This window comes from Calonectris borealis, chromosome 1 (genome assembly GCF_964195595.1).
Source record: "Calonectris borealis chromosome 1, bCalBor7.hap1.2, whole genome shotgun sequence".
NCBI lineage: Eukaryota > Metazoa > Chordata > Aves > Procellariiformes > Procellariidae > Calonectris > Calonectris borealis.
This window is the reverse complement of record NC_134312.1, coordinates 114,141,620-114,156,156: the sequence shown is the minus strand read 5'-3', so window position 1 is coordinate 114,156,156 and position 14,537 is coordinate 114,141,620. Positions and strand designations below refer to the sequence as shown.

General features: G+C 45.3%; 3 protein-coding genes across 14 annotated transcripts in view; 1 reads left to right on the top strand and 2 right to left on the bottom strand.

The window, feature by feature from the left end:
* The window catches only part of GABPA (GA binding protein transcription factor subunit alpha), a 28,366-nt gene extending 23,516 nt beyond the window's left edge, over window positions 1-4,850 (bottom strand). For 2 of the 4 annotated variants that reach the window (XM_075170653.1, XM_075170671.1), the window contains exons 1-3: window positions 4,729-4,813; window positions 3,471-3,537; window positions 814-914 (exon numbers count right to left, since the gene is read on the bottom strand). In XM_075170653.1, the coding sequence (XP_075026754.1) occupies window positions 814-890 (77 nt within the window). In that variant the 5' untranslated portion in view covers window positions 891-914; window positions 3,471-3,537; window positions 4,729-4,813. Of the gene's footprint in view, window positions 1-813; window positions 915-3,470; window positions 3,538-4,728 lie in introns of all 4 variants that reach the window. The other 2 variants (XM_075170645.1, XM_075170661.1) reach the window with 1 other exon arrangement.
* Window positions 4,851-4,946: 96 nt separating this feature from the next.
* Window positions 4,947-11,935, top strand: ATP5PF (ATP synthase peripheral stalk subunit F6). 4 transcript variants are annotated; one of them, XM_075170752.1, is made up of 4 exons: window positions 4,947-5,056; window positions 5,765-5,943; window positions 7,182-7,306; window positions 11,812-11,935. In XM_075170752.1, the coding sequence occupies exons 2-4, from the start codon at window positions 5,774-5,776 to the stop codon at window positions 11,838-11,840; spliced, it is 324 nt and encodes a 107-aa protein (XP_075026853.1). In that variant the 5' UTR covers window positions 4,947-5,056; window positions 5,765-5,773; the 3' UTR covers window positions 11,841-11,935. The 4 variants fall into 4 exon arrangements, with proteins under 4 accessions (XP_075026853.1, XP_075026833.1, XP_075026843.1 ...); XM_075170732.1 differs by lacking the exon at window positions 4,947-5,056 and adding an exon at window positions 5,169-5,280; XM_075170742.1 differs by lacking the exon at window positions 4,947-5,056 and adding an exon at window positions 5,222-5,317.
* The window catches only part of JAM2 (junctional adhesion molecule 2), a 39,144-nt gene continuing 36,520 nt past the window's right edge, over window positions 11,914-14,537 (bottom strand). For 3 of the 6 annotated variants that reach the window (XR_012676806.1, XR_012676805.1, XR_012676807.1), the window contains 2 exons: window positions 14,308-14,341; window positions 11,914-13,135 (listed from right to left, as the gene is read on the bottom strand). Coding sequence is in view for 1 of the 6 variants with exons in the window: in XM_075170701.1 (XP_075026802.1) it covers window positions 13,103-13,135; window positions 14,308-14,341 (67 nt within the window). In the remaining 5 variants the exon portion in view is untranslated. The remainder of the gene's footprint in view (window positions 13,136-14,307; window positions 14,342-14,537) is intronic. The other 3 variants (XR_012676817.1, XM_075170701.1, XR_012676808.1) reach the window with 2 other exon arrangements.

Here is a 14,537-nt window from a genome sequence, read left to right as displayed (position 1 = left end):
CAGCTATTTCTACCCAACACATTAACTGCCTCTCTGTGCTTTCAAAAACAGTTGTAAAAATTAGGAGGGAGGCATTAGGAAGAAAAAAAACAGGTTGAGGTAATTAAGTGAAAGGATATCAGACTTCAGCATCTATGGTTTCAATGGCCCTAACAACAATACAGTCAATAGATACAGAACATAATTTCTGCTCTGTTAAAACAAATGACCCTGTATAACAGTAAAGCAATGGACTGGAGGAACTGAAAGGTTCATCTCAATTACAGAAGGGTACACTGAAACGGAAAGCTTTGCAGCATGTACATGTAGACATATTCCTACAGACATGAAAGTAGGGGAAAACTACTAAGAACGTAGTAAGAGATAAACAAAACTGTTTGGGATTTAAGCAATTAAGATTGAAGAACATGATAGCACTATACCGGTTTCCTGTAGTGGCTACAGTTCCACTTCAAGAAAACCACCATTTAATTAGATAAGAAACAGAAAAACTGAGAAGAGCACAAGCAAAACTAAGAGCTCCGTATCCAGCAATAAAGTTGAAAAACTGTGGAAGCAATCAACAGCAGGATTACGGAGATCATACTGAGCCAGTTACTTCTGCCCGTTTAAAGTTACTTCTTTCGCCTAGCTAGAAAACACTTGCACTTATTTCATAACCATGGCCACCTCTGAAGCATTACACAATACCCAATAATAAATCTAAATAGCCCAACTTAGTGCGTGCAGCTACAAATCTGAAACCAATTAAAGAAAACAAATAAATAAACGAATTGCATCTTAAGGACCCCAAAAAGCAAGAACAGTACATACCTTTCTTCAGTGCATTCCTGTTTCTCAGTTCCATCAATTTCTATTTCTATCAGCTCCTCTGCCTCTCTCTTAGTCATGGCTAAAATGTCTTAAGAACAGAGCTATGAACAGAAAAGAATTTTTTTTTTGTAAGTCACAGACCAACAAAACTACATGATGGGTTGTGTCCTATCAAACGTTTTTTAAACCAAATACCAGGATAGCTTTTTAAAGACAAGGATTCACCTAAAAAATAAAGACAAAAGCTAATACAGGTTTCACAAAATAGATGAGAATACCGGTTCCTCAAACAAACATTCTAGGGGCACATCCAGGACTATAAATGGGTGTTAGCACAGAGCCCAAAGCCTGATTTTCTTGGAGGCATCCAAATTTACTGAACGTTTTTGTTATGGGCCAGCTACAGCTTTTAGTGGCTGGTTGCAAAGAACAACTGAAAATTCTTTGAAAGTTATGCGTATTTTGCCATCTAGATTCAGCTACATACTACCTTCCTAGCGAGGCTGAAAGATGCTGCTTGTAAATTTAGGCAGCATTTTACATAAAATGCTGCAAAAGGAAGCTAGACAGAAGATCCATTATTTCCTCATAGGTAAAAAAACTCAACAATAAAGTGTTTATTGATCGTCCCGTCTTTCTACCCATCCCTCTCACAGGTGATCCCTTGATGATACGTGCAAAATGAATGCATCTTGTTAAGTCCCAAACTAACGCAGTATGTTAGCAATTAAAAGGAAAGCTATTCTGTGATGATATTCTCATTGACACTGCAGATTTTCATGCCCTGTAGAATACTGGAGTCTGTTGGAACGTAAGGGGGAAAGAAAGAATTACAGCATTTGGTCTGCAAAGACATAGTTTGTATAATATTATCATGTTTCACTAACCATCCTATACATCGTAAGTATGAAATACACACGATAAAGAACTGGGCCAAATTATATTAACAGTTTACAATAAATAACACCACCAACTCATAGGAAAAGGAGTAGGAAGTAGGAGTACAGAGGACAAAAATCACAGCAGAAAGAGCAAAACACACTACTATTTAAATATCCACAATAGAAGAGATTGGCAAGGTTTCCATCCAGGAATCATTCCTTCCCAGGGACTATTCTATCCCAAACCCAACTGTTAGTAAGAGATTTTATTAAAGACAAGTTAATAAGGGAACTTATTAAACCTTAAAACTTCTCAGAAGGAATGGTAACCAAGTTGTACAGTTGTTACAGGTTTAAAGAAATTCAAACTACTCATCATCTCCTTCAAAAACTATTATGTAAAAGTAGTTTGAAGAAATCAAGTGCTGCATGTGATATCAATCTGTAAAAAGCTACCAGGGCTAGAGAGGAAGTAAACAGCACCTCATTAATATCTTACCACTAGAACCAAAACCAGAATCTGTTCTGCTCACAGATCTGGCTTTGTGAAAATCCCCTAACTGCCACGGTAGGGTCCACTGAACTGGAGTGGTAGCGTCCACTGAACAGAGTCCTGGGAGTCCCATTTCTGTATCACTTAATCTTGTATATCATCTTCATGATAAATGGGGAAGAATGAAACATCACTTCTGAAGAATGCAGACAAGCTTAATTAAATATATGAAGGAACTGATACCTGCATGGTTACAGGTGATCTGGTTGACTGTTAAAAAGATTTTTTTAAGAAATTAAGGTTTGAGCAAAGCCCCTTACTGAAAACTCGCAAAAAAGCTAACTGGTACCATAAAAAAGGGGGAATTCCTTCTTATATTAGCAATCAGATTAAAAACCCAAAACAAGAAGAATAAGCTATCATTTTTTTTGTGAGGAAGGGAATTTACTAGTGAGGTCACAAAAAGGGTTAAGCTAGGATTTCTTTTCCTTGACATACTCCTAAGTTATTTATTGAGAAAACTCTGCAGATCTGCAGAAAGAACTCACCATCTTGAATGATTTCTGGCAGAAAATATTCAATACTGGTAAATGCAAAGCGATGCACAGTGAGCAAATATTGTAACAGCACAGTGACTGTATAGAATTAGGTAAGACATTTTGAAGTCCTTATAGATTGGACTCCAAATTGGCAGCCGGAATAGTAACTGCTCACTCACTTTTCAAAGGTGGTTTGCGGTTGCATCTCGTAAGCTTTACTATATTTCTGGTTACCCTGGGGAGGTAGGAGAGGGGAGCACAAGCACAGACAGGAGGTACAGAAAGAGGAAGAAAGACTGTTCCATTGAGCACAGATACAAGAAAGGGAGATGACGGGTGGAAAGAGGAAGAATAACATGAAAACATGTAAAGTCATTAACAGTTTAGAGAAACCTAATGGGGAAAATTATTCACTCTTTCCTATGCTAGAATAGAGAGACTCCTTATGATATAAACATTTCACACCAAGTCTAGCAGAATTTGTGGCTACAGGATGATGCAGAGATTGAAAGTGTACATAGGTTCAGATGGGACTAAGCTTCCTGAGCCTTCCCTGAAGGCTACTGAGAAACAAGAGAACTCAAACAGCCTGGTTCGCTAGGAGGGTCAACGTGGCAGGAATACCACAACAGCAGCAGTTGTTTGGAGGAACATATAAAACTGTGCTTGATTTGTGGAAGTTACAGCCTACTGATTGCTGTTTGTTTTTATTTTTCCTTCAACATAAAAAGCCCTAAGGCTTACCTGTTATCCTAGAAGGAATCTGACCATAGTGCCCGACACAGACCTCCACTAGCGTAAGAGAAGGCACCTGTTAACAGAGCCTTTTTTCCCCTGCACAATAGCCCAGTGCCATTCCAGTATCTTTTACAGTTTGGCATTTGCAGTCAGGGGAGAAACCCCATTGTTCTGTTAAGATCTATGTTTTCTTTTCCCTGGAACACATGGAATTAAGCATGTAACAAGCCCATCATGATAGAGGGACAAACTCTACTACCAGAATTAGTGTCTGTTATCCTATCAGGCAATTGTGAAGTGGGGGCAACTACTGGAGCCCATACGCATCATCAAGCGATACTGAAGCCCAATCGCTGGAAATATTTGTGCTCCCAAGATGCTCTGGTGGTTCAGTTGTTCACGGAACATTTGGTACTACCCATCCCTCTTACCATTCGGATTGGGAAATACCACCACAAACAGACACCCTATCCTTTACAGATCAGCTTTTGCAAGTGATCAGCCAGTTGGGATTTAAGACAAAGACAGGGGACCACTAAACGGGGTGGAGTCATGCCAGATTTCAAGTGTTTTCCTTCCTTATCAACAGTTAGAAGTTAGAAAATAAATCCGAACTGGGAGAAGATGGTCGTGCAGCACGCACCTGGCCGAACGCCAGGAAGCAAGCGACGTGAGATGCCAAACACCCTCTTACGTTTTCACCCAAAATAAGTTTTTACGAGCGGACATCGGCCTGTACGCCCCGGAGAGGGCTCACGGACCTTGGGTCGGACTGCCTGACTCGCTCCCAGCCGCCACCGCAGGCCCTGCGGCGGGAGGACTTCACCCGCCTCCCGCCTCCGGCGCGCCAGCTCCGCCGCGCTGCCCGAGGGGCCCTTCCCCGCGCCCCGCCGCAGCCGGCGGCTCCATTTCCCGCCCGCGGGGTGGCCGGCGGGCGGCGACCTGACCCGGCGGCGCCGAGGCCCCTCGGGACGGGGCGCCCCAGCCCGCTCCTCCGGCCGTCGGGCCGCCGCCACGGGCCCTCCGGCGGGCGGGCGCCGCCGCAGCCAGGCCAGCGGCCGGCGCAGACCCGCGGCCGGGCGAGGCCGCTCCTCCCCGCAAGGCCCCGGTTCTCCCCCCGCCACCCCGCCCGCTTCCCCCCCTCCTCCTCCCCGCGGCGCCTCGTCGTTGTTTGAACCCGAAACGGAAATGAGACTCGCAGCGCCGGGGAGAAACGGAAACAAAACACGGGCCGGGCCGCCGGGCCAGGCCGCGCCGCGCTCACCCGCCGCCACCGCCGTCCGCCGCCCCGGCTCCGAGCGGAGCGGCCGCACGACACCTCCCGCCGGCCGCGGCCCTCGCAGCTCCAGCGGGTCCCGCCGCCGCCGCCCTGAGGAGGCCGTCGCGCGCTCGGGATTGGGCAGCGCGGCCCAGCGCGGGCCCGGGCGGGGAGGGCGCGCCGACACCGCCACCCCCCGCGCAGGGGCGGGAACTACAGCTCCCGGCGGCCCCCGCGCGCCGCCAATCCGCGGGCGGGGGCGGGGCTGTGGCGCCTGTCACTCCGAACCCTTTCCCCTCACCCGGAAGCGTATCGCCTACTTCCGGCGGGAACGGTGGGTGGTGGGCTTTTCCCGCGCTCTCTCCGCCCCGCGGCGGGCAGCTCAGGGGGGCCCTGCGGCCGGGTGGCTCCGGGGACCCCCGTGCGCGGCCGCGGGGCTCAGCGCTGTGGCGGCACGGGGCCGCGCGGAGGGGGCGGCTTCCCAGCGTGCATTGCGCGGGGGGGCGGGGCGGGGCGGGACGGACCCGCGGCGGCGGTGGCGGCGGCGTCTCTCCCAAGGTGACCGGAGCTGGGCCGGGGCGGCCCCGCGGCACCGGTGGGTGCCGAGGGCGGCTCCTCCCCCGTCGGTTTGCGGTTGGGATGCCCGGGCCTTGGGCCTAACGGCGCCTTCCGGCCCCGCCGCCCGCGGGGGGTTCCCGGGGGGGTGAGACGGAGGCAGAGGCGGGGGAGCGGGCGGGCGGTGCTGCTGCTGGCTTTGGCTGGGTTAAAGTTGTTACTTTTTCCTTAAACAAGGCAAAAGCTGAAATTCCCCGCGTGTCCCGGTGGCGATGGGAGCGAGGTCGGTCGCAGTGCGCGGTGGAACGGCGCCCCTCGGCGTGGGTGGGTGGCCCTCGAGGTTTCGCCCCGGGTCGCGTTCTGGTTTAAATGTCCTTTCTGGTTGAAAGCTCATCTCTGAATTTTTACTTCTTTACGCATTTACATTGAGGAAGGAGCTAACTAATTATGTGTTTCTCTTTTGGCTTTTTTTTTTTTTCGCTAAAAGAGTGGCATCATGATTCTGCACCAGATTCTGCGACTTTCTTCCATTTTTCGCTCTGCTGTTTCCATTCACTTGCGCAGAAACATAGGGCTTTCTGCTATTGTCTTTAATAAGACAAAAGAGCTCGATCCAGTTCAGAAGCTCTTCTTGGACAAGATCAGAGAATACAACACAAAGAGCAAGTGAGTAAAGGAAATTATTTTAGGACTCATGGTAAAAGGGGGAAAAATTTTGATTTTGACAAATGCTAAAATATGCTAGCTTTGTAGGTTGGTCTCTAAATACTTAAGTTATGCTTTCCTGCAACACTTATTGATAGTGGCACAAGTGAGAAGGCTTGTTCTTGTGTACCTGACAGAAACTGTTCATTCTTTCCTCTTAAAAAAAAAAAAAAAAAAAAAAGAAGTAAAGCTGATGTCATTCTTCTTGGGGAGTTAAGGCACTCAGTTAAGTTTTTTTGCATACTACGTGAACATACCAGTATGTTAATTTTTACCCATCTATGTGCTCTGTAAATAGGGGGGGGGAAAAAAAAGCCCCTTTTTTTTGTCTGGGGAAAACGGCTATTCTTCAGCCTTGTTTCCAGAAGCTGAATGGAAATAGCCTCCAAAAGCAATTGAGAATTAATGGAACTGTGAGGCTGATCCATTAAACATCATGGAATCTTAGATTCTTGTAACGTTTTGAATGAAGTACTTAACAGGAAACTAAAACTATAGTAAATCTATGTAGTTTATTCTTGGGAATTATTCTTGGGAATGAAATAAGCCACTACTTAGTTCTAGTGGAGGAAGATGTCTGTTTCCACATCTACAAACTAGCCTGTGTAGGGAGGCATATTTTTGGTGGCTTTACCAATCATAAATGATATCTGTGTTGGTACAACTGAACATTGATAATTTAAGGAGTTACTATTTTAGTTGTATTTGTATCCCAAGAAATTCCTGTCTGAATCCATATGAATGCAAGGTGCTCTGTCTCTTGGGTTTTTTGCTTGTTCAGTATTCAAAACACATTCTCTTTGCAAGAACAGTTTAGCTTTACTAACCAAGAACCAATTCAGAAATAGCAGAGGTACAAATCACAATTTTGTTAGGAAAGCACACCTGGAACAAGTGAAACTAAGAGCGCTGAAAGCCTGGATACTCAGTGCAGTTTTATGTCTCAAAAGGCTAGCTCCGTAGCTTGGATTTTCATCACCCATAGTAGAAAGTCTGTACTTTACCCTGAGAACCTTGTTTATGTGTAAGGTAAGTAGGCCCTAAAGTGTGTCGTATCTTGACTTTCGGAAATATTTTATATGGTTTGCTTTAGTTGGTTGTCAGAAAGGTTTTTAATTCATAAATGGCCATGAAAATGTAGAACTTCCACAAGAAACTCCAGAACTGAATTGTTAATCAGAACTTTTAATGTTTTTTAGGCAAGCTGGAGGGCCTGTTGATGCAGGCCCTGAGTTTCAGAAAGACATGAATGAATCCCTTGCTAGACTTCAACGGGCGTACGGTGAGGGAGATCTAACCAAGTTTCCAGAATTTAAATTTGAGGGTGAGTTAACAATCTTACTGAATTTCTAATTGCAAGTAAGGACATGTTCACTGACTGGTTTCCTTAATTAATTCCCATTTAGTTTTTATTTGGACCATTAATTTCATGTAAGATGCCCTCAGTGAATCTCCTTACTTTTGCAGAGATCACATCTGATTCCGTCTAATTCCTTTTTTTGATTAGTTGCTTTTTCCAGTAGAGATGTGGACTTGGTTATATGATGCTTAACAAAACTTGCAGTCACATCAGGCTATCTTAATTACCCTTCACAGACCCTAAAGAAATAGCCCAAACAAAAATAGCCCAGGGCCTATTGTTATATTTGGTTCCCATCTTCCCAAAGAGGTCAGCAGGCTATAATTTGAAAACCAGTTGTCGATGTCATCCAAACTGCAATTTGTAAATTTTGTGAGCTCATCTGGAAGTGATTTCAGAAAATGACTATAGAACTTAGTTACTGATGATTACTTCATGAATAAATTATATTAAACCTTTTTCTTCAGTTATTTGGATATGACTTCTGTTTAACTGTTCTAAGCTTGTGTTAGCATGTTTTCATATTACCCAGATCGATTATGACAGGAAGAATGCTTGTGATGATTGGTTTATCAAGAATGCAAAGAAACTGCACAGACTCTGTCCGCCTTAGGACATAAAGGCGACAGTTTTTTTGCGGACAGGCTCATTTCTATAGTTCTTTGTTTCTTTTGCTTGCTTATGTAAGTACAGCTCAAAGTCTTCATTGCTCACAAGCAGTTTTAGCTAAAGTCAGGTTTTGCGGGGGGTAGGCTGTCTTCCTCATAAGCTGTAAGGAGCTGGTAGCTGGGACTCAGCAATCTTTGGAACGTGCCAGTGTATTTGGTTTACGTGGCGGGCTGCAGGGGTGGCCTCTGTCGGGAGAGGCCAGGGGGTGTCATCGGACAGAGCCCATTCCATCGAGCTCCAAAAGGGACCCACTGCAGGACACAGCTGAGCCAGTTGGCAATGTTGGTGGTGCCTCTGTGACAACATATTTAAAAAGGGGTGAAAAACGCTGTCTCGGTTCTCAACCCTCCCGTGGAAGGAGGGAAAGAGCAAGAGAGCGTGAGGCTGGGTGGGCATCTGGCAGCCAGCCAAGGTCAAGCCACCATGATCAATGACTTGTAAGTCTGATGAGACTAACTGGAAATTATAATTTAGACTAGGAATACACATAAAAATGTTTTGGGTTTTGGTGGTATTGGAGATGCCTCGCTTGACCTGCTGTTCACGAACAGAGAAGGACTGGTGGGGGATGTGGTAGTCGGAGGCCGGCTTGGGCTTAGTGACCATGAAATGGTAGAATTCTCGATACTTGGTGAAGTAAGAAGGGGGGCCAGCAAAACCGCTACCATGGACTTCCGGAGGGCGGACTTTGGCCTGCTCAGGACACTGGTCGAGAGGGTCCCTTGGGAGACAGTCCTGAAGGGCAAAGGGGTCCAGGAAGGCTGGACGTTTTTCAAGAAGGAAGTCTTAAAGGCGCAGGAGCGGGCTGTCCCCATGTGCCGCAAGAAGAACGGGCGGGGAAGACGACCGGCCTGGCTGAACGGGGAGCTCTGGCTGGGACTCAGGGAAAAAAGGAGAGTTTATCGCTTGTGGAAGACGGGGCAGGCAACTCAGGAAGAGTACAGGGATCGCGTTAGGTCGTGCAGAGAGGAAATTAGAAAGGCAAAAGCCCGGCTAGAACTCAACCTGGCCACTGTCGTGAGAGACAACAAAAAATGCTTTTATAAGTATGTTAATGACAAAAGGAGAGCCAAGGAGAATCTCCATCCTCTATTCGGTGCGGGGGGGAACGTTGCCACCAAGGATGAGGAAAAGGCTGAGGTACTCAATGCCTTCTTTGCCTCAGTCTTTAGTAGTCAGAGTGGTTATCCTCAGGATACTCAGCCCCCTGAGCTGGAAGACAGGGACAGCGAGCAGGATAAACCCCCCATAATTCAAGAGGAAGAAGTTAACGACCTGCTACGCCACCTGGATGCTCACAAGTCTATGGGGCCGGATGGGATCCACCCGAGGGTACTGAGGGAGCTGGCGGAGGAGCTTGCCGAGCCACTCTCCATCATTTACCAGCAGTCCTGGTTAACTGGGGAGGTCCCGGATGACTGGAGGCTCGCCAATGTGACGCCGATCTATAAGAAGGGCCGGAAGGAGGATCCGGGGAACTACAGGCCGGTCAGCCTGACCTCGGTGCCGGAGAAGATCATGGAGTGGTTGGTTTTGAGGGTGCTCACGAGCCATGTCTGGGGCAACCAGGGGATCAGGCCCAGCCAGCACGGGTTCATGGAAGGCAGGTCCTGCTTGACCAACCTGATCTCCTTCTATGACCAGGTGACCCGCCTAGTGGATGAGGGAAAGGCAGTGGATGTGGTCTACTTGGACTTCAGTAAAGCCTTTGACACTGTCTCCCACAGCATTCTCCTAGAGAAGCTGGCGGCTCACAGCCTAGACAGGTCCACTCTTCGCTGGGTAAAAAACTGGCTGGACGGTCGGGCCCAGAGAGTTGTGGTGAACGGAGTTAAATCCAGTTGGCGGCCGGTCACGAGCGGTGTTCCCCAGGGCTCAGTACTGGGGCCGGTCTTGTTCAATATCTTTATCAATGATCTGGATGAGGGGATCGAGTGCTCCCTCAGTAAGTTTGCAGATGACACCAAGCTGGGCGGGAGTGTTGATCTGCTCGAGGGTAGGAAGGCTCTGCAGAGGGACCTGGACAGGCTGGATCGATGGGCCAAGGCCAACTGCATGAGGTTCAACAAGGCCAAGTGCCAGGTCCTGCACTTCGGCCACAACAACCCCAGGCAACGCTACAGGCTTGGGGAAGAGTGGCTGGAAAGCTGCCCAGAGAAGAAGGACCTGGGGGTGCTGGTCGACAGCCGGCTGAACATGAGCCGGCAGTGTGCCCAGGTGGCCAAGAAGGCCAATGGCATCCTGGCCTGTATCAGGAATAGTGTGGCCAGCAGGAGTAGGGAGGTGATTGTGCCCCTGTACTCAGCACTGGTGAGGCCGCACCTCGAATACTGTGTTCAGTTTTGGGCCCCTCACCACAAGAAGGACGTGGAGGTGCTGGAGCGTGTCCAGAGAAGGGCAACGAAGCTGGTGAAGGGCCTGGAGCACAAGTCTTATGAGGAGCGGCTGAGGGAACTGGGACTGTTTAGCCTGGAGAAGAGGAGGCTGAGGGGAGACCTCATCGCGCTCTACAACTACCTGAAGGGAGGTTGTAGTGAGGTGGGTGTTGGTCTCTTCTCCCAAGTAACTAGCGATAGGACAAGAGGAAATGGCCTCAAGTTGCGCCAAGGGAGGTTTAGATTGGACATTAGGAGAAATTTCTTTACTGAAAGAGTGGTCAGGCCTTGGAACAGGCTGCCCAGGGAAGTGGTGGAGTCACCATCCCTGGAAGTATTTAAAAGACGTGTAGATGAGGCCCTTAGGGACATGGTTTAGTGGACATGGTGTGTTGGGTTGACGGTTGGACTCGATGATCTTAGAGGTCTTTTCCAACCTGTATGATTCTATGATTCAGTTGGATTAAGGAAGAAGTTGGTGTCGGATTGTTACTGGTGCAAATAAAAAGAGCATCTGTAAAGTAGGATCTATGGTGTTTCTCTTTTTTCCCCCCAGTTTTAGGGATGTGGTTTCTTCATATTTGGTTTTATTTCTATGTAATATGTGAAACAATATATATTAAAGTTTAGGATTTTTTTTTAATGAAATCAAATTTGTATGACCATAGGAACAAAACAAAGGGGAGGAGAGATAGTGTTCTTTTAGCACTGTTGCCTATCCTTAATCTAATTTCAACAAGTTTTCAAAGCTAAGTGGCTAGAAACTTAAATTTTTTGTCTTAGTGAAGATTACTATAAGCTGAGCCTTACCTCTCAGACTCTTTGTAGCAAGGAGAACAAACATTAATAGCCCATCTGTCAAAAGCCCTAACCCTTCTGAGTTTGTACCTTTGACATCAAGAACTCCTTCCTCATACTCCTTTGTATGTGGAGAATATCTTCTGCTGAGTGGAGTTGAAATTGTGCACTCCATTCTGTTAATCAGCTATAGTACATGAATCAAAGGGAAAGAAGAGCTTGGTTACTTGTTCTTGTATTACAGCCATGTTGGAAATACTAGTGTCATGTCTAGTAACATTCTGGTTGACTTCAATTTCTCTGCTGCCTTCTCCCCTACCCCAGGTGTTGCTAAAAGCTGTTTTGTCAGACTGTTACTAAGGTGCATGTCTGTCTGAAACCTTATGCATAACTCCTCTAAGGTGGAAAAGACCTGTCTCCAGCGTAGTTTATTCTTCAGTGCTGCCCACATCCAATCATACCCTGATACAAAGTTAAGTGGTGGTGTAGCCTGCAATGTACAAGAGCTTGCCTAAGCTTGCCAACTTAATGTTTAGTTTTCTTTGAATAACAGATGAATTGTGGTGTTTGAGGCTGGAATAAAAAGAGACTAATATGACTTTTCTCTCTCTCTCCTTCCTCCTTTAGAGCCCAACTTTGAGGAGACTCCAAAGTGATCTCTGCAGGTTGTACACCAAACAGCAGTGTACATCAATGGAGTTGCTGAACATGGCACCAGTTGTAACTTAATAAATTCAGTGTTTCAGTTTGATTTCAGAAGCGTGAATAAGTTCTTAACTGTATGGTGAGCACAATTAGCTATGATTGTCAACTCGTTAAGTGACTGAGGCATCTGAGTAGTGTTTCTTAATGTTAACCGGAAAACTCCTTTGCCAAGCTACATTTTAGTGCTGAGAAGTTATAACACCGATAATGATACACCAAGAAGGAACTACTTGTTTTTCTGAGTTTGTCACATCCAAAAAGCTGCTGCAGAGAAAAACCCCCATGAACCCCAAAATCTGTAGCAAAGCCCTATGGTAGTGATGGACCTGCACAGCCAAAAGCATAGGCACAAATATACTAATTTTACACTGCATCAATGAACATACAGGTGATGAAGTGTTACTCTTACAGAAGCAACTGAAACCTGTTAATGAGGTTGTGAGATTTAAATTTCAGTAACTGAACTATGGACACAAACGCTTCAGGTTCCAAGGAACTATTTATTTGTGACACTTCAACAATTAGGATCCAGATACTACAGCTTGAGTTGTACTGGCATGATTTTTCTTCAGAATGAAATTACGTATGCAGTCTACAGAGAGAGATACACTTCCTTGTGGAAGTGAAGCTGTAGGCATTTTATATTTGACAGCAAAAACACTGCGTGAGCCTCAATTACAGGAAGCTTTATTCTGTCAGGATATTCTGACAGAATGTGGGAAGCTTTATTCTGTCAGTTTAAGTCTGCACGACTACTTATGCACTTGTAGATGGCTTTGGCAAATCTAATACAACATCAAGGTACTAATAAGTCAGAATTGCAGGAGAGTTTGAGCCCTTGACAATGGTGGAGACATAAGTAGTAGAAGTAGTGGTAGCAAGGTCATCTATGGAAGTTACTTGAATAGATTGTTCCAAGCTGTAAGAGTGAATCCTGTGCTGCTGCATGTATACATGAACCAAAGGAGAAGTCTTCATACAAGTTGACTTGTGTATTCAATTTAGTTCTATCTTTAAGTTAAGTTTTTTGGGGTTTTGTTTTTTTAAAAAGCAATCACAGACAGTTAAGTTGGCTAGATCTAAACATTGGCAGTTTCTATTTTCAGCATATAGTATGTGGAAACAACATTTACAGAGTGGAGGTCGAAAGATCCCTTTGATACTTTTGTATAACAAGTAGTCATTTGATGTCCCTCACAGAGGCTGAAATCTTCTAAATGACAAAGGACTTTGTATGCTTGAAATCCTAAATGAAGCAAACAAGGTTACATAAGTAATAGTTCAAAGATTTTAACCAGATTAACATTTAGTGTACATTTCAGAAGAAACTAAGGCATCGAGATTGAAAAGAAACACGCCTGAAGGACTGTTAGTTAATGTTTACTCTTTTCTGCAAAAGGAAGTCTACAGAATGCTCTGCTACACAGAATAGAAGTAATAACCTATTAAAAAATACAAGTATCAAACACCTCTGCTGAGCGTCTGATTCAAAAGTGCATTAATATTGATAAACAGATACCACAGCTCTTCAAAATTTGCTCCTTCCCACTCAGAGCAACCAGGTAGTTGGCCTCGGTAAGTTTCTTACATACCTGCTAGGTGAAGGAATAAGCTTATGCTATTTAGTATGTTCTGTTTTGATTAAAGAAATGGGTGGCATTCAGCAAGCTTTTAAGGCTACTAATATAGCCTTAAACTATAGATAGTGAAATTAAGTTGCTTCTAGTTGAATAGTTGGAGCTCCATTCTTTTTGCACCGATCTGAAAAGCTGGAGCAATGTACGTGCAGTTAAAGCCCTTGAGCCCTCTCAGTGAGGAAGGGGGAAAAAAGTAGTAAGTTTAGCTTCCATATTTAGTCAAGCCTTTTGACCCACATTAATCTTGGAGGAATTAAAGCCCAATCTTCCTCTCACTGCTGCCTTGGACTGTGTCCGAGTTAGTTTCCTTGGTTAACTGATACCTACAAGCAAGGCAGAGTGGAAGTTTCTCCAAGAAATGGCATCATGAAGTGGACAGTTTAGAGATGATATTGCCAAATAGTGTAAGGGTGTTACTGCTTTAGTTTATCTGACAGAGGGAAAATAATCATGAAAATGGGAAAGAAAAAGAGTGAAAGAAGCTAATATTACAGGGAAATGTGGGAAGAAGTAGGTAAAAGACAACCAGGTAAAAATCCAGTTAGTGTGGTAAAGAAAAAGATGGCAAAGTATGGAGCAAGGTGCTCTAGTTGTGTGGCACTTGAGACTGAGTAATAGGAAGCTACCAATGCAGAGATAAAGTATCTCCAGATATTGGTGGCATGTACGGTTTGGCGGGTGTGTGTAGGGTGCGTGTATGTGTGCAAAACCATCACAAAGCTAAGGAATTTTGAAGACATCTAAAACTTTTAAAACTCACTACTGAATGCAAAATACTTGCCTTTTCACTTGTAGATTGATAGTTGGTCTTCTTTCTGTTAACAGAACAGGAGAGGAATATAGGTTAAATAGTGACTCTTCTGGTGTTAGTTTTAACCCTTTGAGAGCCTTATTTATGAATGCATTTTTCCAGATTTCTAGCAATCCTTAGGGTTTTTTCTCCCTCTTAGAAAAATGTTACAATAACAAATCCATTGAATGCTTTTAGATAGCTGTCATTATTTCATGAAC

Excerpts from the sequence above, each read along its gene's own strand:
- ATP5PF (XM_075170752.1), top strand. The coding sequence starts at position 5,774 with ATGATTCTGCACCAGATTCTGCGACTTTCTTCCATTTTTCGCTCTGCT. Across the intron at positions 5,944-7,181 it reads GAATACAACACAAAGAGCAA|GCAAGCTGGAGGGCCTGTTG; the intron begins GTGAGTAAAGGA and ends AATGTTTTTTAG. Across the intron at positions 7,307-11,811 it reads TCCAGAATTTAAATTTGAGG|AGCCCAACTTTGAGGAGACT; the intron begins GTGAGTTAACAA and ends TTCCTCCTTTAG.